Below are 24,518 nucleotides of genomic sequence, written 5' to 3'. Positions count from 1 at the left end.
TCTGATACAATTAAAACACTAAAGTTTCTAAAATGGAAAATTGCCCAGTTATGTCCTGTTGCCGAAAGGCAGGATAAAGCCAAACAAGCTCATTACCATTCCGTTAGTCCTTATAATCATTAAATGTGATAGAAGCTGGCATGAGCTGTTGCTTCAGGTGTCACATACTCACCAGTGCCCAATTTGGGTTTCGCCAGAACACTGGCTTAGCCCTTAATATGGATCAACAAGCCAGATTTAAGATGGAAGTGAGAATACCAGCCCTAGAAAACAAAGCAGCATCTAACCGAGTGTGGCACGTGAAGCTCTGGTAGAATGGAGGCGATTGATGCCAAGGGGAAAACATCCATCATTTGCAATTGTATCTTACATAAATACGGCTGTGCTCACTAAAGGCCAATCACGCCAGTCCCAAGGTTTCACTACCAGACTTCCTCAGGGCAACGTCCATGGTTTCTGTCCCCTTATGAATCATCTTTCTTCTCCAACGTTACTGATGAACATACAATGTTCAATTTCAGTTGCAGTCCCTGGGGAGGAGTGTTTGCCTGCAGTACTCAGTCAGGGGCTCATGTGGAAAAGAAATATTCATACCGCAGACGATTATCGGCATAAGGAAAGATAATTCACCCAATCTTCACGTGCAGCAGCATTACTATTTCGGAGTAAACATCAACACACTGGGACCACCACTGACCAGAAACATAATTAGACAACCACTTAACAACAAGATCAGGTCACAGATAGGGTATGCTGCAAAGAATAACTTGCCTCCTGCCATACAAAAGTCTTTCTAAAATTTAAGGGGCAAGGCACAAACATCATGGAGTACTCTCTACTAAGTGTATTGCTTTGGAGCCGTGCTCATCCAGGCAAGAACCTGAGCAATCAGGCTGCTTGACTTGCACCTGAATGCTCGTTCCATAGCTGGCGTATTATGACTGTCTATAAAATGCAATGCAATTACTCATCAGGGCCCCACTCACAGCCCCACCCAAATCCACAAGGCAGACAAGCAGAGAAGGCAGGTGGGAAGACTGTCAGCTGCACTTGGAAATGTATTCGCTAACTGGAGGAATATAACTGCCGTCCATATTCTGGAATTCCCTGCCCAGTTGGAGAGTATGGTGGTCAGAGGCTCAGAGGCCCAGAGGCAGCCTACCCTGGGACTGGAGGCCCCTCCGTGTGTGTGTGAGTGCAAGGGTGAGAAAGGGGTTTGTATTTTTGTTGATGGTTGTACGTTGGCTGCATGTTGTTCTCCTCTGGTAAGATGGCAGCTTCAGCAAATGCAGCGACTCTCAGGGACCAACCGAAGGTGCTTTGCTGTTTTTCTTTGTAAAATTTGTGTTTTTTTTGCAATCTAAAGACAATTCTACACCATCAGGTACTGCAGGGCTACTCCATCAGAGAACTGCCGTTGATTGTTGTAGCTGCCGAAGTTTCAAAAGGGTTGGCCCTGATGTTGCGAGGGGAAGAGAAGGAGGGAGGAGGGGGGAGGGGGGAGGAGGGAGGGGGGAGGAGGGGGGGAGGAGGGGGAGGAGGAGGGGGAGGAGGAGGGGGAGGAGAGGGAGACAGACACAGAGACAGACGGACGGACGAGGTGTTGGAGGGGCCAGTTCAGGTACGGAAGAGCCAACTGACTGCAGACTGCGTTGCTGCCTGCTGGGAAACATCAGAGTTAGTGCAGTGTAAATGTGGGAAATTGTCTCGAACATGTCACTTGTGATCGCAAGACTCTGTTGGACAGTGACAGGCCTGTTACCCTTGTCTGGTGGAGGGACGGACAACACGGGAGCTGTGTAGCCTCTATTGTTGCAGGGACTAGGCCTCAAGCCTCGGGCTTGCCTGCTGCTGCAGACCAGCTGAGGGACGTGGAAGTGTTTTACAGTGTGGCGTCTGCGCTCGGCTGGATGCTGGCCTCTCCCAGTGCTGCCTTCCCGTGTTCAAGTGGTGGAATGACAGGCTGGATGGTGTGTGTCTGCACACTGTCAAGGGACTGTACCATAGATCCTTGTACATTGTCACTCAGGGCCTTGGACTATATATGTTTTTGTTTTTGAGTGACTATGCTTTTTTTGCTCGTTATTTTAATTATATTACTCACTACTTTTGAATGTTTGCTTGCTATTTTGAATGCTTTGCACTGTGGCCCCAAAGGAACATTCAGCTATATCTAGTATAGTTTGAATGATAATTAAACTTGATTGGATTCCTGCTGATCATTGTGAGGTTGGCGTCAGAATGTATGGTGACACTTGCAGGCTGACCCCAGACTGTGTTGATTGTTAATGTAAATGGTGTATTTCACTGTATGTTTCTACGTACTTGTGACTAAGAAATAAATCTAAATCTGGAACGTGGACTACAGCGACTCAAGCTGTCTCACTATCAAGGGTAATGAGAGAGAAGTAACTGGTTACGCCAGCCACACCTGCATCTCAAAAAGTGAATAAATCAAAAACAAGTCTTACATAGCGTCTGACTTCATTGATTCACTTTGAGATTAGGCATTCACAACACCAAATGTATGGTGGACCCAGATCAAAATATAGAAATGCTCTACCACTGCACATCTTACACAAAAAAAATCTATGTGGTAGTGTATACAAAGTTATTATTTTACCCAGAGGAGTTTTAAAACCTGTGTTTCTGCAGAACAATGCGGTGCATCACAGTATAGATCAGTGAATTGCCTACATTGTTCTTATCGTGTGTTGTGGATACAAACACTCTTAAAGAACGAAAATACAGATTACACAGACACTTGCTTCTCTCTATTTGCTCACTCTTTCTTTCTTTGTGTCCAGATCCACAACAAACCTTGGATCTGTGACACACATTATGAGGTCAGTGTAACAAAACAGGCTTTAAACATTCTCTGCAACCACATGCTATTCTTGAACGGCTTTAAAAGAAATCATCCCTGGATCACACTTCTTATACACAGGAGTATAGCAGGAGCATTTATTCTCTGCTGCTCATACGCCACTAATGTAGCTTCGGCAGTCGCCCTGGCTTTGGCAGACTAATGATCTAATATGCTAATGAGGAAACTGGAAGATCCCCACTCGCCTAGGTCTACAGGTAATCCTCTTTTCAAAAAAGTAACATGTATCCATTTCATTTGAGGTATCAAAGGCATTACAGTCTAAAACAACTTACGTTTTCTAATTGCAAGATTCTATAATCCAGACTCGGCTGATAAATGCGTGCATGCAAAGTTAAATATGGAAGCCCCAGGAGTAACTGGCAGCAGAGGACCCTGCAAGTGTCAAGATGCTCTGTTGCTTCACCGTGTCACCTATCCGCAGAACTCAAAGATTGAGATTCTCAACAGGCTGGAGAAAAACTTTACAATGTTGTCCCAGGTCAGATCTATTGCAGGACCAACAATTCCTTTGATTTCAATGGGGATTGCAGATCTGCATAGGAGGAAGTAATGAGAAAGGTTGGTCTCATAGAATAGGTGTTTTTTAATGTGTTGTATGTATTTATAGCAAATCAAGTTTTTTTTAATATTAAGTGTTTTAATGATCAAAATCAAGGAAATCTCTCCCTAACACAATTGTGGACATACCCACACTTCAAGAACTTGATCATCACCTGAAAGGCAACTGAATGCTTGCTTAGCCCACATCGCTCAAATGAATAAATGGTTGTCATTAAAAATAACAAATAACAAGGATGGCACTACAAGCTGATATAAAAGGGACATTTAAGAGACTCTTAGGCACACAGATGCATTGAAATATGAAGTGTTATTGACTGTGTAGGAAGGGAGGGTTAGATTGATCTTGGAACAGGTTTCTATAGGTCTGCACTCTATCATGGGCTGAAGGGATTGTACTGTGCTGTACCATTCTATGTTCTATGTTAAAAGCTGTAATTTTGACAGCTAGCAAACCCGGAGAGAAGGCTTTCAATGTTAGGCATTAACCTTCTCCTGCGTGCTGGAGATGGTGTTGTTGCCCAGACCACAACACTAGAATCCCGGATAGATTGCCCTTCTGCCTCTGGGTTGGTTAGTGCAGGCATGAGACACACACAGCCACTGAATGGGGGCTGTATGTCCATTCAACAAAATGCATGGTAGCAATTAATATTTGAAAGCAATCTATTTTGGTCCAATGTGCTGAGGAAATTTAAATGAATCAAACAGAATATTAATTGTATTAGAGTTATGAAGAGGTTCATAGTTAATTTAAAAGATTAACTATTGATTAACTTGAGATTTAAACTCAAGAATGTGCAATTCAAGATTCTCAAAAATTAATGTGAACTAAATCCTAATAAAACATTTACTATAGCCCCACAAACAAGTGCCAGCAAATTACAACTGGATTAAAATTGGATTACAACTTTGAAAAGAGAAAATGGACAGGGAGAAAATCAGTTGCAGTGGTTTGAAATGGACTGTCCAATTGAAACTGAATATTATTAGTTTTCTGGTGTTTTGAACTACACAATCTGATCTCGAACGTTGGGGTTTTCCCTCCTTTCAACATTCCTACAGTCTTTCATCACACTATTTTCTTTGCCATACCACAGTGAAACTCAGCATATTATGGTTTTTCAGAATGTGGTCTAAAATGAACAGAAATTTCGAGAGTTTTGTACTGGTGGTGGGGTGGGGAGTGTCATGTCGAGGAAATAGACCTAGAGAAGGTCTAAGTGACCAACTGATTAACCAAAGAGAACAAAATAAATTAGAGCTGAAGGTTGAATAAATTGGTAGTGCATTTTAAAAAGTGTTTTACATGTACATTAACACAACTTGACACATTATCTACAGATGTTGAGCATTTGTGGAATTTTTCTCTTTTAAGATTTCAAAACAGTATTTTGAAGATATATCAAATGGACCATTTTTATTAAGAACATACATTGATATTGCACTGTTAATGCAGTAAATACCCCCAAAACAATTCCAAAGCAAAGTTCCATACAGCTCCAAACCACAAAGAAAAAAAAATCTGTAACAAGGGATAATCTGGTGAAAGGAAAAGCAAGAAAAGATTTGGAGCAAATTTTAGAGCTTGGGGATGTGAGGGTGCTAGAGACAATGCAGAGGAAATTCGCCAGCGTGTGGCCTGGAATAGTTTATCTATAAATTTTAAAGACAGATAAAACAAATTTTCCTCAAAAAATATTTTTCATTATGATGGAGGCCATTCAGCCCAGTGAGTCTCTGCTTGATCTCAGCAATCTCATTAGTTCCATTCCTACATTGTTTTCAGTAATCCATTCTCTCTGATATATCCATTTGATTACATTCTTCCCATCACTTGGAATTACAGTAGAAAATGGAAACTATTCATTTGTTGACAGTAAATATAATGTTGATTGGAAAAATGGCATTAAGGAGATGTTTGTTAAGATAAAGACATGCTAGAAATCAGATACTTGCTTGGAAAACTGTATGCAGTATATTTGTATTCATTTTATTAATTTATAAATAAATTTTAATTTTAAACTAATACATATTGGGAAGGGAGGCAATCACCTGTGCCAGCTAAACTGTTTGACTATAGCAGGGCAAATTTAGAAAGTGTGTTTAAAAAAGAATGAAATCTTTGATATTACTATAATAGAAGTGCATAAAAAAGCAAGGAAATTGCACTTAACATTTAGCAAAGTTTGGTCAAGCTTCAGCTGATGTATTGTTTTCACTGTTATGCACCACAACTCAGGAAGGCTGGCAAGGCCTTGGAGAAGATGCAATAAAACAAACTGTTCTGGTCGCTTTTATCTTCCCTGTTCTTGGACAGTATCATCGTTGGTGAACCGCTGCTCTGTGGCATGCAAACCACCACTTAACACATTTGTGTCACTTCTTGTAACTGTTCATCAGGCAAGTGTTGTCCAATCGGTGTCAAACACGATTTCCAGCAAGTGTACATCCAACAGCTGGACAGTGAAAAGAGGTGCCGCTCAAATGTTGCACATTATGAATACTCTAGTGAAAAGTACAAATCAAAATACTAATAAGCAAGTTTCAGATCAGGATACAGATAGGAAAGATTTTAAGAAAGGGCATGCAAACAATAGCTCCTGCAGCACACAGCACAGAGTACAGGAAGAATGTACAGACAGAATGGCAGACAGCTCCTGGTCTTTAAAATAACAACGTGTTTATCCAACAAAATCCCGGTGCTGTCTAGGACTCCGGCCAACATGGCAATGTTAATTATATAAACAGGGGAGTAAAAGTTCAGAATTCCTAAAACAGGAAGATAATTAGAAAAAATGTTCCCCAATTTAAAAAAAATCCCACTGATGCGATCAGTGAATTAAAAGTTGCTGTTTTATCTCCTACACATAATCTTAGAAGATTGATATGGAGACAAACTAGTAAATATTGTTATTAATGTATCAGAAATGACCAAGTCACAGCCAGTGTCATTGAGAAACAGGGCATCTAAACCATGTCAGATGTATAATCCTAGAGAATAAAGATAAATCATTGATCTAGGAAAAAAAAGGTACAATATGTGATAAGCAACACACATAAAAGTTGCTGGTGAACGCAGCAGGCCAGGCAGCATCTCTAGGAAGAGGTGCAGTCGACGTTTCAGGCGGAGACCCTTCGTCAGGACTAACTGAAGGAAGAGTGAGTAAGGGATTTGAAAGTTGGAGGGGGAGGGGGAGATCCAAAATGATAGGAGAAGACAGGCGGGGGAGGACTCCATCCTCCCGCCACCCCACTAGGAATAGGGTTCCCCTAGTCCTCACCTACCACCCCACCAGCCTCCGGGTCCAACATATTATTCTCCGTAACTTCCGCCACCTCCAACGGGATCCCACCACTAAGCACATCTTTCCCTCCCCCCCCCCCCCGCATTCCGCAGGGATCGCTCCCTACGCAACTCCCTTGTCCATTCGTCCCCCCCATCCCTCCCCACTGATCTCCCTCCTGGCACTTATCCGTGTAAGTGGAACAAGTGCTACACATGCCCTTACACTTCCTCCCTTACCACCATTCAGGTCCCCAAACAGTCCTTCCAGGTGAGGCAACACTTCACCTGTGAGTCGGCTGGGGTGAAATACTGCGTCCGGTGCTCCCGATGTGGCCTTTTATATATTGGCGAGACCCGACGCAGACTGGGAGACCGCTTTGCTGAACACCTACGCTCTGTCCGCCAGAGAAAGCAGGATCTCCCAGTGGCCACACATTTAATTCCACATCCCATTCCCATTCTGACATGTCTATCCACGGCCTCCTCTACTGTAAAGATGAAGCCACACTCAGGTTGGAGGAACAACACCTTATATTCCGTCTGGGTAGCCTCCAACCTGATGGCATGAACATCGACTTCTCTAACTTCCGCTAATGCCCCACCTCCCTCTCGTACCCCATCTGTTACTTATTTTTATGCACACATTCTTTCTCTCACTCTTTTTCTCCCTCTGTCCCTCTGAATATACCCCTTGCCCATCCTCTGGGTCCCCCTCCCCTCATCTTTCTTCCCAGACCTCCTGTCCCATGATCCTCTCGTATCCCTTTTGCCAATCACCTGTCCAGCTCTTGGCTCCATCCCTCCCCCTCCTGTCTTCTCCTATCACTTTGGATCTCCCCCTCCCCCTCCAACTTTCAAATCTCTTACTAACTCTTCCTTCAATTAGTCCTGATGAAGGGTCTCGGCCTGAAACGTCGACTGCACGTCTTCCTAGAGATGCTGCCTGGCCTGCTGCGTTCACCAGCAACTTTGATGTGTGTTGCTTGAACTTCCAGCATCTGCAGAATTCCTGTTGTTTACAATATGTGATAAGACTCCTTAAGAAAGATATACCAGCAAGCAAAATGCCAACAAAATAATATTGGTAACAACAATCTAAACAAAAAAAGGGGAAGGAAACAGGATAATTGATACTACACGTAACCCAAAGAGCTCTTGTGCAGTTTAAACGGTTTTTCTTAGATCACCAATTAATGTCATATCTATGTGGTATGTCATACAGAGGCATTCTGATGGAAATAATTTCATTGAGTTTTTTTAATTCCATCAAGGCATTAAATTTGTGAATAAAAACACTGCCAAACAACTTCTACATCAACACTATATAGGCTGTGATTAATTTAACATGTTTAGGTCTATTCTTTTCTTTGTAAGCTTCTTTAACAGAAACATTGTGGGGAATGAATCAGCTTCAACAGAGGTAGAAGCCATTAGCCTAGAGCAATTCAGCTGTTCCCATTACCTCAGTTTACTCACTAACTTCAACACATTCCTTAACCCTTTGGTTACTGTTCTCAGTTCTACCAGAGACACAAGAAAAAATGTCAAGCAGATATATTGGGAAAATCAGCTGGCATTGAGAAAAGCTTAGAAACTATATCAATTCCAGCCATCAAGTACTAATCCTATTTCCACACTTGACCCATAGACTTCTAAGCCTTGGCAAGTCAAAGACTTGCTTAGATACTTCCTAAATGTTCCAAGAGTCTTTTGGATCGGGACAAGCAGAGCGGCGTGGGAGCTGAATTCTGAAGGAAAGCAAAAAACTTCTTCGACTGCAAGAAGGACGAGACTGCACAGGCATGCGACGTAGACAGGACAGCGCGGAGAGTTTAAAAAGGAAGGTTACTTCCAACGGCTGTCTTTGGGATCAGGACAAGCAGAGCGGCGTGGGTGCTGAATTCTGAAGGAAGGCAAAAAACTTCTTCGAGTGCAAGAAGGATGAGACTGCGCAGGCATGTGACGTAGACAGGACAGCGTGGAGAGTTTTAAAAGGAGACCACCCTATACAGCGGGCAGCAGAGTGAGTGGCAGCAGAGTGTAGGGCTTTGGCTTCAACGGGCTTCGGTGGTAACGGGAAGAGACAAGAGTGAAGCAGCAACTCTTCTTTTTCCTCCCCTTGGCGAATTAGCCTGGACAGACAGAGGAACAGCAGAGCTCACACAGCTAACGGTACAAGCTAACGGTTTAAAAATTTCGTCTGTTTGGCGAGGTAAGTGGGTGAGTAGACTTATTTTTCCTGTTTCATTCCTATAGAATTAGATAGCATGCCTGCAGGGTTAGTGCTTTGTTCAGGGTGTCAGATGTGGGAATCCTGGGAGACTTCCAGCCTCCCTGATGGCCACATCTGTGCCAGGTGCACCGAGATGCAGCTCCTCAGAGACCGTGTTAGGGATCTGGAGCTGCAGCTTGATGACCCACTGCTTATCAGGGAAAGTGAAGAGGTGATAGACAGGAGCTACAGGGAGGTAGTCATCCCTAGGCTACAGGGGAAAACCGGGTGACTGTCAGGAGAAGGAAGGAAAATGCCCGGTTGGTGGAGAGCACCCCTGTGGCTGTCCCCCTCAGCAACAAATATTTTGTTCTGGCTGCTGTTGAGGGGGATGACCTGACAGCCCACGGTGACTGGGTCTCTGGCACTGAGCCTGGCGCTGTTGTGCAGGAAGGAAGGAGGGAGAAGAGGAATGCGGTAGTCATAGGGGATTCCATAGTCAGGGGAACGGACAGGAGATTCTGTGAGCTTGATAGAGATACCCGCATGGTGTGTTGCCTCCCAAGTGCCAGGGTACGGGATGTCTCGGACCGGGTCTAGAATATTCTGAAGGGAGAGGGCGAGCAGCCAGTTGTCTTGGTACACGTTGGTACCAATGACATGGATAGGAGAAGGGAGGAGGTCCTGAAGAGAGATTTCCAGGAGTTAGGAAGGAAGCTGAGAAGCAGGACCTCCAGGGTAGTAATTTCGGGATTGCCACCTGTGCCACGTTCTAGCGAGGGCAAGAATAGTAGGATCAGGCAGATGAATGCGTGGCTGAGAGACTGGTGCAGGGGGCAGGGCTTCAGATACTTGGATCATTGGGATCTCTTCTGGGGGAAGTATGACCTGTTCAAAATGGACAGGTTACACCTGAACCCGAAGGGGACCAATATCCTGGCGGGAAGGTTTAATACAGCTGTTAGGGAGGGTTTAAGCTAATTTGGCAGGGGGATGGGAACCGGAATGATATAGCAGAAGAAGGGGAAAACAGAAATAAATCTAAGATAGTGAGCAGTAAAGATGTCAGGAAAGACAGGCAGGTGATGGGGCAAATGTGTAGCCATTGGGATGAGTTGCAGTGCAATAAAGTTGCAGTGAAATCAAAGCAAAAAGTACCAAATACTGGTCTTAAGGTGTTATACTTAAATGCACGCAGCATAAGGAATAAGGTGGATGATCTTGTTGTACAGCTACAGATTGGCAGGTATGATATTGTGGCCATCACTGAGACCTGGCTAAAGGACGTATGTCTCTGGGAGCTGAACGTCCAAGGATGCACGGTGTATCGGAAGGATAGGAAGGTAGGCAGAGGCGTTGGCGTGGTTTATTGGTAAGAAATGATATCAAATCATTAGAAAGAGGTGGCATAGGATTGGAAAGTGCAGAATCTTTATGGGTTGAGCTAAGAAATCGCAGGGGTAAAAGGATCCTGATGGCAGTTATTTACAGGTCTCCAAACAGCTGCAGTGATGTGGACTACAAATTACAACTGGAAATAGAAAAGGCTTGTCAGAAGGGCAGTATTATGATAATTGTGGGGGTTTTTAACATGCTAGTGGATTGGGAAAATCAGGTCGGCACTGGATCTCGAGAGAATTTGTAGAATGTCTGCGAGATGGCTTTTTAGAACAGCTTGTTGTTGAGCCCACTAGGGGATTGGCTGTACTGGATTGGGTATTGTGTAATGAACCGGAGGTGATTAGAGAGATTGAGGTGAAGGAACCCTTAGGAAGCAGTGATCATAACATGACTGAGTTCACTGTGAAATTAAAAAAAGAGAAGCCGAAATCCGATGTGTCGGTATTTTAGTGGAGTAAAGGAAATTACAGTGGCATGAAAGAGGAACTGGCCAAAGTTGACTGGAAAGGGACACTGGTGGGAAGGATGGCAGAGCAGCAGTGGCTGGAGTTTATGCGAGAAGTGAGGAAGGTGCAAGACAGGTTTATTCCAAAAAAAGTAGAAATTTTCGAATGGAAAAAGGATGCAACCGTGGCTGAAAAGAGAAGTCAGAGCCAAAGTTAAAGCAAAGGAGAGGGCATACAAGGAAGCAAAAATTAGTGGGAAGACAGAGGATTGGGAAGTTTTTAAAAGCTTACAAAAGGAAACTAAGAAGGTCAATAAGACGGAAAAGATGAACTATAAAAGGAAGCTAGCAAATAATATCAAAGAGGATACTGAAAGCTTTTTCAAGTATATAAGGGTAAAAGACAGTTGAGAGTAGATATAGGACCGTTAGCACATGATGCTGGAGAAATTATAATGGGAGATAAGGAGATGGCGGAGGAACCGAACAAGTATTTTGCATCAGTCTTCACTGAAGAAGACATCAGCAGTACACCGGACACTCAAGGGTGGCAGGGAAGAGAAGTGTGCTCAGTCACAATTATGATAGAGAAAGTACTCAGGAAGCTGAATAGTCTAAAGGTAGATAAATCTCCTGGACCAGATGGAATGCACCCTCGTGTTCTGAAGGAAGTAGCTGTGGAGATTGCGGAGGCACTAGCAATGATCTTTCAAAAGCTGATAGATTCTGGCATGGTTCCGGAGGACTAGAAGATTGCAAATGTCATTCCGCTATTTAAGAAGGGGGCAAGGAAGCAAAGAGGAAATTATAGACCTGTTAGCTTGAGATCGGTGGTTGGGAAGTTGTTGGAGTCGATTGTCAAGGATGAGGTTACGGAGTACCTGGAGGCATATGACAAGATAGGCAGAACTCAGCATGGTTTCCTTAAAGGAAAATCCTGCCTGACAAATCTATTGCAATTTTTTGAGGAAAATACAAGTAGGCTAGACAAGGAAGATGCAGTGGATATTGTATATTTGGATTTTCAGAAGGCCTTTGACAAGGTGCCACACATGAGGCTGCTTAACAAGATAAGAGCCCATGGAATTACGGGAAAGTTACATATGTGGATGGAGCATTGGCTGATTGGTAGGAAACAGAGAGTGGGAATAAAGGGATCCGATTCTGGTTGGCTGCCTGTTACCAGGGGTGTTCCACAGTGGTCCATGTTGGGGCCGCTTCTTTTTACGTTGTAGATCAACGATTTGGATTATGGAGTAGATGGCTTTGTGGCTAAGTTTGCTGACAAGACGAAGATAGGTGGAGGGGCCGGTAGTGCTGAGGAAACAGGGAGTCTGTAGAGAGAATTGGATAGATTGGAAGAATGGCAGAGAAGTGGCAAATGAAATACAAAGTTCGAAAGTGTATGGTTATGCACTTTGGCAGAAAAAATAAACAGGCAGACTATTATTTAAGTGGGGGGAGAATTCAAAGTTCTGAGATGCAACGGGACTTGGGAGTCCTCGTGCCGGATACCCTTAAGGTTAACCGCCAAGTTGAGTTGGTGGTGAAGAAGGCGAATGCAGTGTTGGCATTCATTTCTAGAGGAATAGAGTATAAAAGCAGGGATGTATCTTGGGTAATGATGAATTTGAGTACAGAGAGGAAATTAAGAACCTGGTGGCATAGTGCGAAGACAATAACCTATCCCTCAATGTCAGCAAGACGAAGGAATTGGTTGTTGACTTCAGAAGGAGTAGCGGACCGCACGGCCCAATTTACATCGGTGGTGCGCAAGTGGAACAGGTCAAAAGCTTTAAATTCCTCGGGGTCAATATCACAAATGACCTGACTTGGTCCAACCAAGCAGAGTTCACTGCCAAGAAGGCCCACCAGCACCCTTACTTCCCAAGAAAACTAAAGAAATTTGACCTATCCCCTAAAACCCTCACTAATTTTTAAAGATGCACCATAGAAAGCATTCTTCTAGGGTGCATCACAACCTGGTATGAAAGTTGTCCTGTCCAAGACCGAAAGAAGCTGCAGAAGATCGTGAGCACGGCGCAGCACATCACACAAACCAATCTCTCATCCGTGGACTCACTTTACACCACACGCTGTCGGAGCAGTGCTGCCAGGATAATCAAGGACACGACCCACTCAGCCAACACACTTTTCATCCTTCTTCCCTCCGGGAGAAGGTTCAGGAGCTTGAAGACTCGTACAGCCAGATTTGAGAACAGCTTCTTTCCAACTGTGATGAGACTGCTGAACAGATCCTGACCCGGATCTGGGCCGTACCTTCCAAATATCCGGACCTGCCTCTCGGTTTTTTTTGCACTACCTTACTTCCCATTTTTCTATTTATGATTTATAATTTAAATTTTTAATATTTACTAATTTTAATTATTTTTAATATTTAATATTTGTAATCCAGGGTGTGTGAAGCGCAGAATCAAATATCGCTGTGATGATTGTACGTTCTAGTATCAATTGTTTGGCAACAATAAAGTATGAAGTATGTGATGTTGAGGCTCTGTAAGGCACTGGTAAGACCTCACTTGGAGTACTGTAGGCAGTTTTGGCCTCCTTATTTAAGAAAGGATGTGCTGGCGTTGGAGAGGGTACAGAGAAGATTCACTAGAATGATTCCGGGAATGAGAGGGTTAACATATGAGGAACGTTTGTCCGCTCTTGGACTGTATTCCTTGGAGTTTAGAAGAATGAGGGGGGACCTCATAGAAACATTTCGAATATTGAAAGGCATGGACAGAGTGGATGTGGCAAAGTTGTTTCCCATGATGGGGGAGTCTAGTATGAGAGGGCATGACTTAAGGTTTGAAGGGCACCCATTCAGAACAGAGATGCAAAGAAATTTTTTTAGCCAGAGGGTGGTGAATCTATGGAATTTGTTGCCACGGGCAGCAGTGGAGGCCAAGTCATTGGGTGTATTTAAGGCAGAGATTGATAGGTATCTGAGTAGCCAAGGCATCAAAGGTTATGGTGAGAAGGCGGGGGAAGTGGGACTAAATGGGAGAATGGATCAGCTCATGATAAAATGGTGGAGCAGACTCGATGGGCTGAATGGCCGACTTCTGCTCCTTTGTCTTTGTCTTATGGTCTAGTCTCTGCTTCCATCACCCCCTGATCCAGCACATTACAGTTGCCTTGTGTCAGAAAGTTCTTCCTCATATCCTCTAAACCTTCTGACCTTAATCTCAAACCTATGCTCATCTATGAGGATGTTTCTCTCATTTATCTCTCTCTCTCTCTCTCTCTCTCATAATTTCATATTCTTTTAATCAGGAGCACCCCAGCCTCCTCTGCTCAAAGGAAAACTGTCGCATCTCTCCTCACAACTGAAATGCAATGACTTGTTGAACCCCTTCTTACTTTAATGACCTCTATCTTTTTCAATGCAATCCCATCCCCACAGTGGTAACCAGAACTGCACATGGTATTTTCTGACAGAATTACGTTTTGGCTCAAAAAGCTCTTCTGGACCCCTTACCAATATTCCAAGCCTATCTAAGCCTCTCACACCAATAAAATCCCAGTTGCTCTTGGAAAGGTTGAAATACCCCGTTCTCATTAACATACTGTATACAGCAAGATACATCCGCTTTTACATCCTGCCCCTCCCACCCACCCTAGTCGTGTACAAGGATTGCATACTCTGAAGTTAAACATAGATTCACACAACACAGAAGGCAGCCATTTAGATCACTGTGCCAGCATCAGCTCTTTCAAATTCCCAGTACTGCCCCCACCATTTTTCCTTCTCAATTGTATGTGCAATTCCCTTTTTAAAATTACAAGATAGGTTTCCTTTCAGATGGGCCGTTGCATTCCAGATCATAACAGCTCGCTGCATGAAAATAATTTGCCATCCCTTGTTCCTTTTCCAATTAACTTTCAACTATGTGCTTATTGTGCAGTCAGGATAAAAGCAAATGTTTGAATGGTTTTTGAGCCAATTAAGAGCAGCATACGCCATTCTTGCGATAATAGACTGCAGCTGGGATTACATAATGAATTAAAGACTGCTGAGACTGTCCCTCATGCTGCAGAGTTATGTGCACCAGAAACTATGAGCCTTCTTCATGCACATAAAAACCACAGGACTCAATGACTGGACTGATGGTCGCTGTAATTTCAAAATCACTGAAAGATAACAAACGACTTAAAGCAAATCTAACACTGAATTTATTCTCCAGAGATTGAGACATCATCCTTTTATTCACATGGTTTCAATAACTCTGTTAACAGACTCACTGCTGGAGTCAATAACCAGTAATTGCTTTGCCACCTCTGGGCGCCATGGTAGCGCAATGGTTCCCGTGCTGCCTCTACAGATCGGGACGTTCCAGAGTTCAGAGTTCAATTCCGGCACCTTTCCGTAAGAAGTCTCTCCCAGTGGAATGTGTGGGTTTCCCCCGGACGCTCCGGTTTCCTCCCACAGTCCACAGACCCTAGCGGGTCGGATAACTGGTCATTGCAAACTGTCTTGTGATTAGGTTCGGGTTTGTCAGGGGTCGCGGGGTTGCGTGGCTCAAAGGGACTACTCTGCACTGCACCGCAAAAATAAATAAACCAACCTAGAATTCTGCTAGCACTTTAGACATTTGTATTCCAAACTCAAAACTTTTCTCATCTGCAGGGCATCCCATACACTGTACACACGGCGGATAATACAACACTGTTCCTCCAGTACAACTCAGAAATTCAATGTGCAGTACAAGGTTGCGTGACCTTGCAATAACTGGATATTAGCACTTCAATCTGATACACTTGAGCAATGTCGCAGAATTGGAAAACAAAACCTACTGAGTTCCCACAGTCACACAGATCCCTGTGCAGGAATATCAAATCTTCACACGGCTACATATACAGTAGCTATACAGTGGTCAGCAGTCACTTCTGCTGAAAAGGCAGACCCACAGAGAGCTGGTGTTGCCAAGTTATTAAACATATTCAAGGCTGGGATAGGTTTTTCTTTGACCGTAGGAGTTGAAGGGTTATAAACAATAGGCAGGAAAGTGGTAATATGAATAACAACTAGATTATCGATAATCTTAGTGAATGGCAGAGCTGCCAAGGGGGACTGCACACTAAAGTTCCTTTTTTTAAAAAAAATACATTTATTATTTTTCCTTCACCCCATTTGAGAAACATTACACAATAGAAAAACAGTTTTAAATACAAGAATCATTCGCCAGGAAAAGAAAACTCAGTTGCAGCTGAGAAAGATTTTCAAATTCAGATTTATCACATACAGACAATAGGAAGTAGGGTGGGAGGAGGAGACCCAGGGGGAAGTAACAGGCAGGTGAGAAGGTCCGAGTGGGGAAGAATGGAAGGGAGAGGGGTGAATTTTGTTCACTGGAAGAAACAGATATTCATATTCAGATGTATCGAAACATTTAGTGAAATGCATTGTTTGTGTTAACAGCCAACGTACCCAAGGATGTGCTGGGGACAGCCTGCAAGTGTTACCTCCCATTCCAGCGCCAAAATAGCATGTCCGCAATACTCAGCAGAGCAACACAAGCAGCAACAAACAAAACAACAGCAAAACAAACCCCTTTCCCATCCTCCCACCCATTCTCAAACTAAACGTATTATCAAGTACGTACCGTGCATGTCACCATTTACCACCCCGAGACTAGGAAAACCCAAGATACTGTACTGAGACTCCCACCCCCTCACATACACAGACAGTGTCTGCCTCTGACCCCAGAACAGACCGCCTCCAGTCCTTGGCCCCACTCTCAGGCTGATAAACACTGGGCCAGACTTTGCCCCAGCACTCACGGACCACAGCTTTTTCACTATTGTTAAATAAGATTTCCAGCCTCCAAATGTTGTCAGAAATTGCCTCCCTTCAATATAGAAGTGTCACAAACAAGCTCAGATAGACTAATGGAATTGGGCTTGGAGCAAGTCTCAAACCGAAATGTCAATCACCCCTTTGCCGCTGGGTTCCACTAACAGCTTGTTTTTTTAAACTCCAGATTCCAGCATCTGCAAGCTCTTGTGTCTCCACACTAAAATAAAGCTTCAGTTTGTGAAACTATAACTGCATACACATCTTCTTTTACATACTGAATGCTTCTCAGTCTTTCTTTGTGTAGCTTTACATTGATTTCTGTTGCACTTCTTTGCTCTACTGTTAATGATTTCAAGAAAAAGAATCACAGGGTAGTATATGGTGACATAAATACAATAAATAAATTTGATTCCAATTGCCATTCCCATTCCGACGTGTTGATCCATGGCCTCCTCTTGTGCCTAGATGAGGCCACCTTCAGGGTGGAGGAGCAACACCTTATATTCCACAAACAACAGGAATTCTGCAGATGCTGGAAATTCAAGCAACACACATAAAAGTTGCTGCTGCGTTCACCAGCAACTTTTATGTGTGTTACCTTATATTCCGTCTGGGTAGCCTCCAACCCGTTGGTAAAAATATCTATTTCTCCTTTCAGTGAACAAAATTCACCACCTCTTCCTCTATTCCCAACTTGGACCTTTTCACCTGCCTACAGCTTCCCTCTGGGTCTCCCCTGCCTTCCCTTTCTCCTAATGTCCACTCTTCGCCCATCAGATTCTTTCTTCTCCACCCCTTGACCTTTCCCACCCACCTGGCTTCACCCATCACTTTCCAGCCAGCTTATTTCCCCTCCTCCACCATTTAATTCAGGCATTCCCCCCCTCCACCCCCCTCAGAGCTGAAGAAGGGTCTCGGCCCAAAATGTCAACTGTTTACCATTTTCCAAAGATGCTTCCTGACCTGCTGAGTTCCTCCAGCATTTTGTGTGTGAATCTGATAATAAATTTACTTAGAATTTTACAGTTATTGGCTTGGCCTACGAACAACTTTGCTTGGGCCCTGGAAGCAAGCTGCCCACCTGAACTCTATAGAACGTTGAATGACAAAGGAACCATATTGGGCCACAACTGTAGCTAATACAATCCATCAGAGGGTCCTGTATTATTCAAGTCCTTTGACCTACCTGTGGAGAAGATCAAGACAGTATTGTTCCAGAATCCATAACGCTGCAAAGCGTCAGTGACGTTCCCCACAGCTTCATCCATCACCGACACCATTCCTGCATAGTGGCGCCGATGTTCATCGTGAATAAAATGGTAAGGCTCCATGTATTCCTTTGGCACCTGAAGGGGCTCATGAACTGACTGGAGACTTAAGTACAGGAACAGAGGCTGCATAGAGAGTGCACACAATAAAAACTTTGTTTTATGTTCAGCTGTTTGGTTTAAGGCTACTAAAACTCTGTTCTAGCGTCAGGCTGGTCACCACAGCAGCCTCTTCATTCAGGGCTGCTCTTGACATTTTCTTGAAGTGTGGTTTGCTAGGTCCATATCAAGAACAGGTAGATTTCTGTCTGAGGTTATACCACTTACTTTGTTATTGACAACACCAGTTGACTCATTCATAACTAATTCTCCCACAGAATTTCCCAGCATAGGAGGGCCATTTGACCCTGCAAGTTGACCTTTTTTCCCTTTTAGGACATTGGATCTTCTTCCATCACACTTGCAGCTCATACACAGGAACAAGCTGCTTTAAAAAAAGTTTTTTGTTCTTGCCATTGTATTCTTTGTTTACCAAACATTCTGTCAAACAGGCTTCCAAAAATACCAGGCTTTTAAATGCCTTTGGCAAGCTTTCCCTTCTTAACCTTTTCCAGTCCAAAGAAAGCAATCCCACTTTCATTGGTGTCTCTACATAACTAGAGTTCCCCATCCTTGCCATTAATCTTGACAAGATCTGGTGGTCTCTGAGGCCTTGATGAAGTTGGGTGCCCAAAATGGACACAGCTCTCAAGCTATAACCAGCCGGTCATCTGTAAAGCATTAGCACAATTTCAATATTTAGGTAACTTCATGCCTTATTTATTAAGCACAGGATCCTGTTGACACCCTTCTCCACTTGACTTGCCATCTGAGAACACTTGAATATGTGATCTCTAGGCTCGTCTAAAGCTGTACCATTAAGGACTAATTCTGCTCCTATATCTTATCTGCTTCCATTGCTTTCCCTGACAGCACATCCCAGGTACCTACCATTCCCCGTGTAAATAAAAATGCCTCTCAAGTCTCCTTTAAACTTTACCCTTCTTGCTTTAAGGCTGGAATTTGACATGACTGACTTTCTACCCTATCTATGCCTCTTAAGTTTATAAACTACTATCAGGTTGCCCCTGGGGCAAAGGAGTTGTTTTATCTTTATCCAGTCTCTTCTTACAGCCACTTAACTTAGATTGGTTTCTCAATAATGGTATATTAACAAAAAAGGTTAGAGGTAGAAATAAACTTCTGCATTTAAGAATGATAAACTTAACTGCTAGTTTATATTTTACAAGTTTCTTGTAGATTGTTCGGTACAATAGAGAGCAGTGGAATTACCACTTAGGAGAACAGCAGAAAGATTGATAATTCTACAAAGGAAAATGGGTCAAGGGATTTTTTTTAAAAAGGCATTGAGTTTAATGACTTTAAATGTTAACTTTCTCATTACTGATGTCTATGAACAGAAAAGCTGCAACATTTCCTGCTTTTTTTTTTACAATACCTTAGAATCTTCAATAGTTAGGGTTGTGAGTAAATAGGTTTGGGAGCAAAACTATTTATTTTTAAATTTATTTAAAATCTAATTTATTTTAAGAAACATTGACAAATTTTAAAATTCAAGTATTGTTTGCTAGTATAATATGTACATATTTCAAATATGTCGGAAACAAATTAAGCAAAGAACAAGTAATCTTGTTAGAGAAACTGTATTTAATTTAGCATTAGTTTTCATTTCTCAAGTTTTAAGGAATAGGTATGATGGAACAATTTAAAGCCCCAACAACTTTTCATCATATATTAATACTGCTTAATGAAATGCAAATTACTATAGAAGTATTCAGATAATTACATTCTTTTCTGGGCTATTAATCAGGTTACCTCTGCTCCCAGGGGAGTAAAAGTTAACCCTTCTATTCACAATACTTTACTCACATCACTATGGGCAGAAAATATTTAGACCATACCAAATGTACAATGTACAGCTTTAAAAACCTGACCATTGTGATCCCATCAAGATTAAAAGCTTAGTGAGATCACACTTAAGACCATAAGATATAGGTGCAGAATCAGGCCATTCGGCCCATCGAGTCTGCGTGGCCATTTCATCATGACTGATCCACGTCCCACACAGCCTCCTCCTCAATCTCCTGCCTTCTCCCCATATCCATCCATGCCCTGACTAATCAAGAATCCATCAATCTCTTTTATAGATACTTCTCTGTAAAAAGTACTTTAGAACAAAAAGAAAAGCAAATCGTACTTGCTTTTGAAGTTATTTGTTCTCTTGTTTGATTGCGTCCCTGACTTCAATGTTTACTGATATACTCAGCTCGGGGTGGGGACGGGGGGTAACTTATTTCTGCACCAAATCACTTTATCTCATATCTACCCTAGAAAACTTGCTTCTCTATTTTGGTAGTAAAGATTCCTTCTGTCACATTGTTTAGTGACAATGGGCACCTCATTTAATTTAGTTTTCAGTGCAGATCAATTCCACCCCCCCCCCACACACCACTGCCTTTGGCAAAAACGAGATTAGCTACACTTGCAAAATTGGGCTCCATTTCTGACTACCATAAAAACAGCAGCTGCATTGGCAAAACAGGCTTTATAAGTGTTCTCTGACAAGTACCCACCTGAGCAGGGTTGTGCTTTGACAAAATGTCAATGGTTCTCTGTGTAAACAAGTGACTTGAATACACACCCGTAAACCCGGTCGCAACATTCTCCCCATCTCGCAAGTCAAGTGCGCAGCGACTGATGTTTAATGGGGCAATGAAATAACAGCGCTTGTGAGTATAATAATTCTCACTGCCCAACAGGTAACCTAAAATGTTAAAGCAACAAAGAAACAACATTATTTAAAATCATTGTAGGACAACTGAGGACTTGAAAACAGAGGATTATCATTACTATGATCATTAAGATATGCCATTAAAAGTTCCAAGATAACGCACCATATTTGATGGATCTTTCAAAGATATCTTTACATGAATGGCATAAAAATGATAAACTACAGTCTTTTCAGTAACTGGCTGAAGGAGAAGGGGATAATTGTAAAAATCTGCAAAATACCTCATAAGGTTGGTGGAATCTGATTTCATTAAACAATCAAAAAGCTTGTACACAGAAGAAAGTTACACTAAAATGGAACAACTCTTTTCAAGGCTCACCACGAAGAAAGGCCTCATTCTACGCTGTACAGCCCACTAAATACAGTAACAAGTAATATGGTGTTCAATATATGCACAACCAGAAATGCAGCCCCTAACAATGTTCAATGTCTGAATGAAAGGCAGAAATAGAAAGCTAACATTCAAAATTCCCTACCAGTTACTGAAGAGTTCATGCATGTGGGGAACTGATGCTAACAGGACTGAGTGCAACTGAATTGTTGCCATGGTTACTCTAATGGCAGGCCTATGTGTATATAAAATTATGATGGGTATAGATAGAGTGAATGCAAGCAGGCTTTTTCACTGAGGCTAGGGGAGAAAAAAACTGGAGGACATGGGTTAGGATGAAGGGGGAAAAGTTTAAAGGGAACATTAGGGGAGGCTTCTTCACACAGAGAGTGGTGAGAGTATGGAATGAGCTACCAGATGAAGTGGTAAATGCGGGCTCACATTTAACATTTAAGAAAAACTTGGACAGGTACGTGGATGAGAGGTGTATGGAGGGATATGGTCCAAGTGCAGGTCAGTGGGACTAGGCAGAAAAATGGTTGGGCACAGCCAAGAAGGGCCAAAAGGCCTGTTTCTGTGCTTAAATGTTCTATGGTTCTATTGTCCAATTGCATGAAGGCACTTGGAAAACATGATGTTAAAAACTCAACCTGCTATCCAAAGTCTGTTAGACAAGTCAGTAGTCATTGGTTCTTTGAGGGCAACTGAAACACGATTCTCAATAGTTTTCAAAAATAAGATCTGGAATATGAGGGGGGTCTGTCGTGCACAGGCAATATGCCCATGTTCAATATGCAAAAACAATTTAGGATGTAGTATCTTAGTATAACATTTATAATGCAATTGTCAGCTGTTGATATCTACAGTGGTCATCGGAAAGGCTATTCCTGTGATGTTACAAAACTGAACCAACTTTATCCCATTTCGGAAGAATTACTATTCCAAATTATAACTGTAATGAACTGAGAGCGTGTAGTTACCAAAGTAGGAATCAAATCCTCTCCGCGTCGGGAGACACTCTTTCTTGTACATGCCCAAGTGCCATTTCCCCACCATGTGAGTGCTATAACCTGCCTCCTTCAGCAGCTGAGGCAGAAGCTTTTCATCTAATGGGAGGCAGTGTGGTTGACAAGGCCAGATGATTTCGTGCTGGAAACCGGTGTGAATCTGAAGAGAAACCATGAATAATTAAGCTCTCAGTGGCTTTATGTGAAAACAGTTGCCACGCAACAAATGACAGCACAGAGCCATTATTAACACTTTGAAAGTATCTATTGGCACGGACTACATCTATCAGGGTCCACTGCTCCATGCTCCACAGAAATTTATGCTGAAGTACAGAACATTATAGGGCTGCTAATATTAATTACAATTTTGGATGACGAAGTTACAAAGATAAGAAAGGGAATTTAATTTAGATACAAGTAATGATGGTCAAAATCTAGGGAGTAGAAAATGATCTCACACTGCTTGGACAATAAAGAGTAAGATTATTTTATTTAGTTTCCTCCAAACCTTTGTATACTTATTCCAACGCTTATGTAAAAACTAGACCCTAGTTCTAAATGCAAGAGACTCTGCAGGTGCAGGAAATCGAGAGCAAAGCTTACAAAATGCCAGAGGAACTCAGCAGATCAGGCCGCATTTATGGAGGGGAATAAACAGTCGATGTTTTGGGTCAAGACTATTCATCAGGACTGGAAAGGAAGGACGAAGAAGCCAGAAGGGGAGTAGGGGGAAGGAATATCACAAAGGCTGAGCAGTGAGAGAGGGTCTAACTGAACTCCCATTGAAAAGGAGATTTAAGTTTCTTCAGGGTCGGCATAACTCAAAGAGACTTCACAGTGGAGTACTCTGTGTTTCTATTTGAGGTAAGAATAAACCTCTGACCCCACAGTCTACTCATTACTCAGGGCCACCCCTGGGTGGTGGTGGAGATAAGGCGCTCCTTCCCTCTGCTGGCCAGAACGTCACCCTTGGGCAAGTTGTATCACCCGTTTTAACCCCTCCCCTCCCCCACTCAAGATCACATGAAGCCATGGGAGCAGGTGGTGGGTGGCCGTATGAGCAGCTGGTGCCTATCACAAGTCCTGGTTATGCCACCACTGAACGCTAGGCTGACAATCCCTGAAGAGTATTGATAATGGCTGGGATCACCCATCTTGTAAAGATATTGCCCAGAAGGCAACGGCAAACCATTTCTGTGGAAGAATTTGCCAAGAATATTCACAGTCATGGACCGTGATCGCCCATGTCATATGACATGGTACACCATGATGATGATGACAACGACTACCCCTAGCCTTATCATGCACACAGTACTCCAGATGCTCATCATACTTTGCCTACCTAGACCTCAGCATGGATACCTCATCTTGTTACCCTACAAACCTCTGACCTGCTCTGAACTCCACCATCTATAACTTTTGCTTATTACTCCTGCAATATCGATGTCCACTGACTCTGCACCTTCCACCTCAAAATAAGTTGAGAGACTTGTTTGTGCACTGTCGTCAGAAACTTTGTTAGACTTCCATTATCCTTCACTTTGAGTGATTATCCATCACTCTGCTCCGTTAGCATTGACAAAATCTCCCACTGGAAGCTCAGTTCGCAAGCACCTTAAAGGCAGAATCCCTAGATCTTTGGACGAGGTAATCAAAGCATTGCAGATCATAAAGGAAAATACTGAGCTAAGAGACTAGCCATTGCCTTATTGAGCGGATTTGAGGGGCTGATTGGCCTTTTTTTTGGTAAAAATATTCTTATATTTAGAAACACTGGCTGTACTCATTAACTCTTAGCAAACCTCCTCCATTGTGTAAGCCTAGGACACAGAGACACTATTCAGCACACAGTTCTAGATTGTTGAAAAAGCTGTCCAATTTGATACCACACTCCAGTCTGTTCACCCCATTCCTACAAATAAAACTTCAGTAGGTTTATTATTAATGCTCTCCAATTACACTATTTTTGTCATACTCACTGGGATATCTACTTGACGAATCCTATACAGCATTTTGAGACACCATAAATGCCTCTGAAGTTGGCTACTCAAAAGTTGTAACACCCAAAAGAAATGTTTAAAAAAGACACTTTTTTTCATAATCACTTTCGATTAATGCCATTTAATATATTTTGTCTGCCTGACTGTCTTGTCTTTTCTCATTTTCATTCTATTTTGATGTTCAAGATAAGGAGGCAGTACCCTGAAAATTTGCCTCCCCCTCCTCCCCGTTGTGCTTAGTTAGGTAATGTGTCTAACTCTCCAAAGCCATGACCCTGAAACACTTGAGTATTCATGGAAAGAAATTTTGCTCATTGTACTTTCTGCAACACATCAAGCAATCCACTGGAGCCCTACATTATCCGGCAGGGGTGAAGGGGGAGAAAAACGTGCTGCTGGCAAAGGTGCACAGATTTAGGTGCATTTTCAGGCAGGTTGAAATTGACTGTTCTGTGCT

General features: G+C 42.8%; 1 protein-coding gene across 2 annotated transcripts in view; it reads right to left on the bottom strand.

The window, feature by feature from the left end:
- Positions 1-24,518, bottom strand: part of arsb (arylsulfatase B) — a 93,056-nt gene that overhangs the window by 52,588 nt on the left and 15,950 nt on the right. For both annotated transcript variants that reach the window (XM_072257841.1, XM_072257840.1), the window contains exons 2-4: positions 22,035-22,221; positions 20,506-20,696; positions 17,791-17,998 (exon numbers count right to left, since the gene is read on the bottom strand). In XM_072257841.1, coding sequence (XP_072113942.1) covers positions 17,791-17,998; positions 20,506-20,696; positions 22,035-22,221 — 586 coding nt within the window. The remainder of the gene's footprint in view (positions 1-17,790; positions 17,999-20,505; positions 20,697-22,034; positions 22,222-24,518) is intronic.

The sequence above is a fragment of the Mobula birostris genome, chromosome 5 (assembly GCF_030028105.1).
Source record: "Mobula birostris isolate sMobBir1 chromosome 5, sMobBir1.hap1, whole genome shotgun sequence".
In the NCBI taxonomy this organism is placed as follows: Eukaryota; Metazoa; Chordata; class Chondrichthyes; order Myliobatiformes; family Myliobatidae; genus Mobula; species Mobula birostris.
The sequence above is the reverse complement of the archived record's forward strand: the minus strand, read 5'-3'. Positions and strand labels throughout refer to the sequence as shown.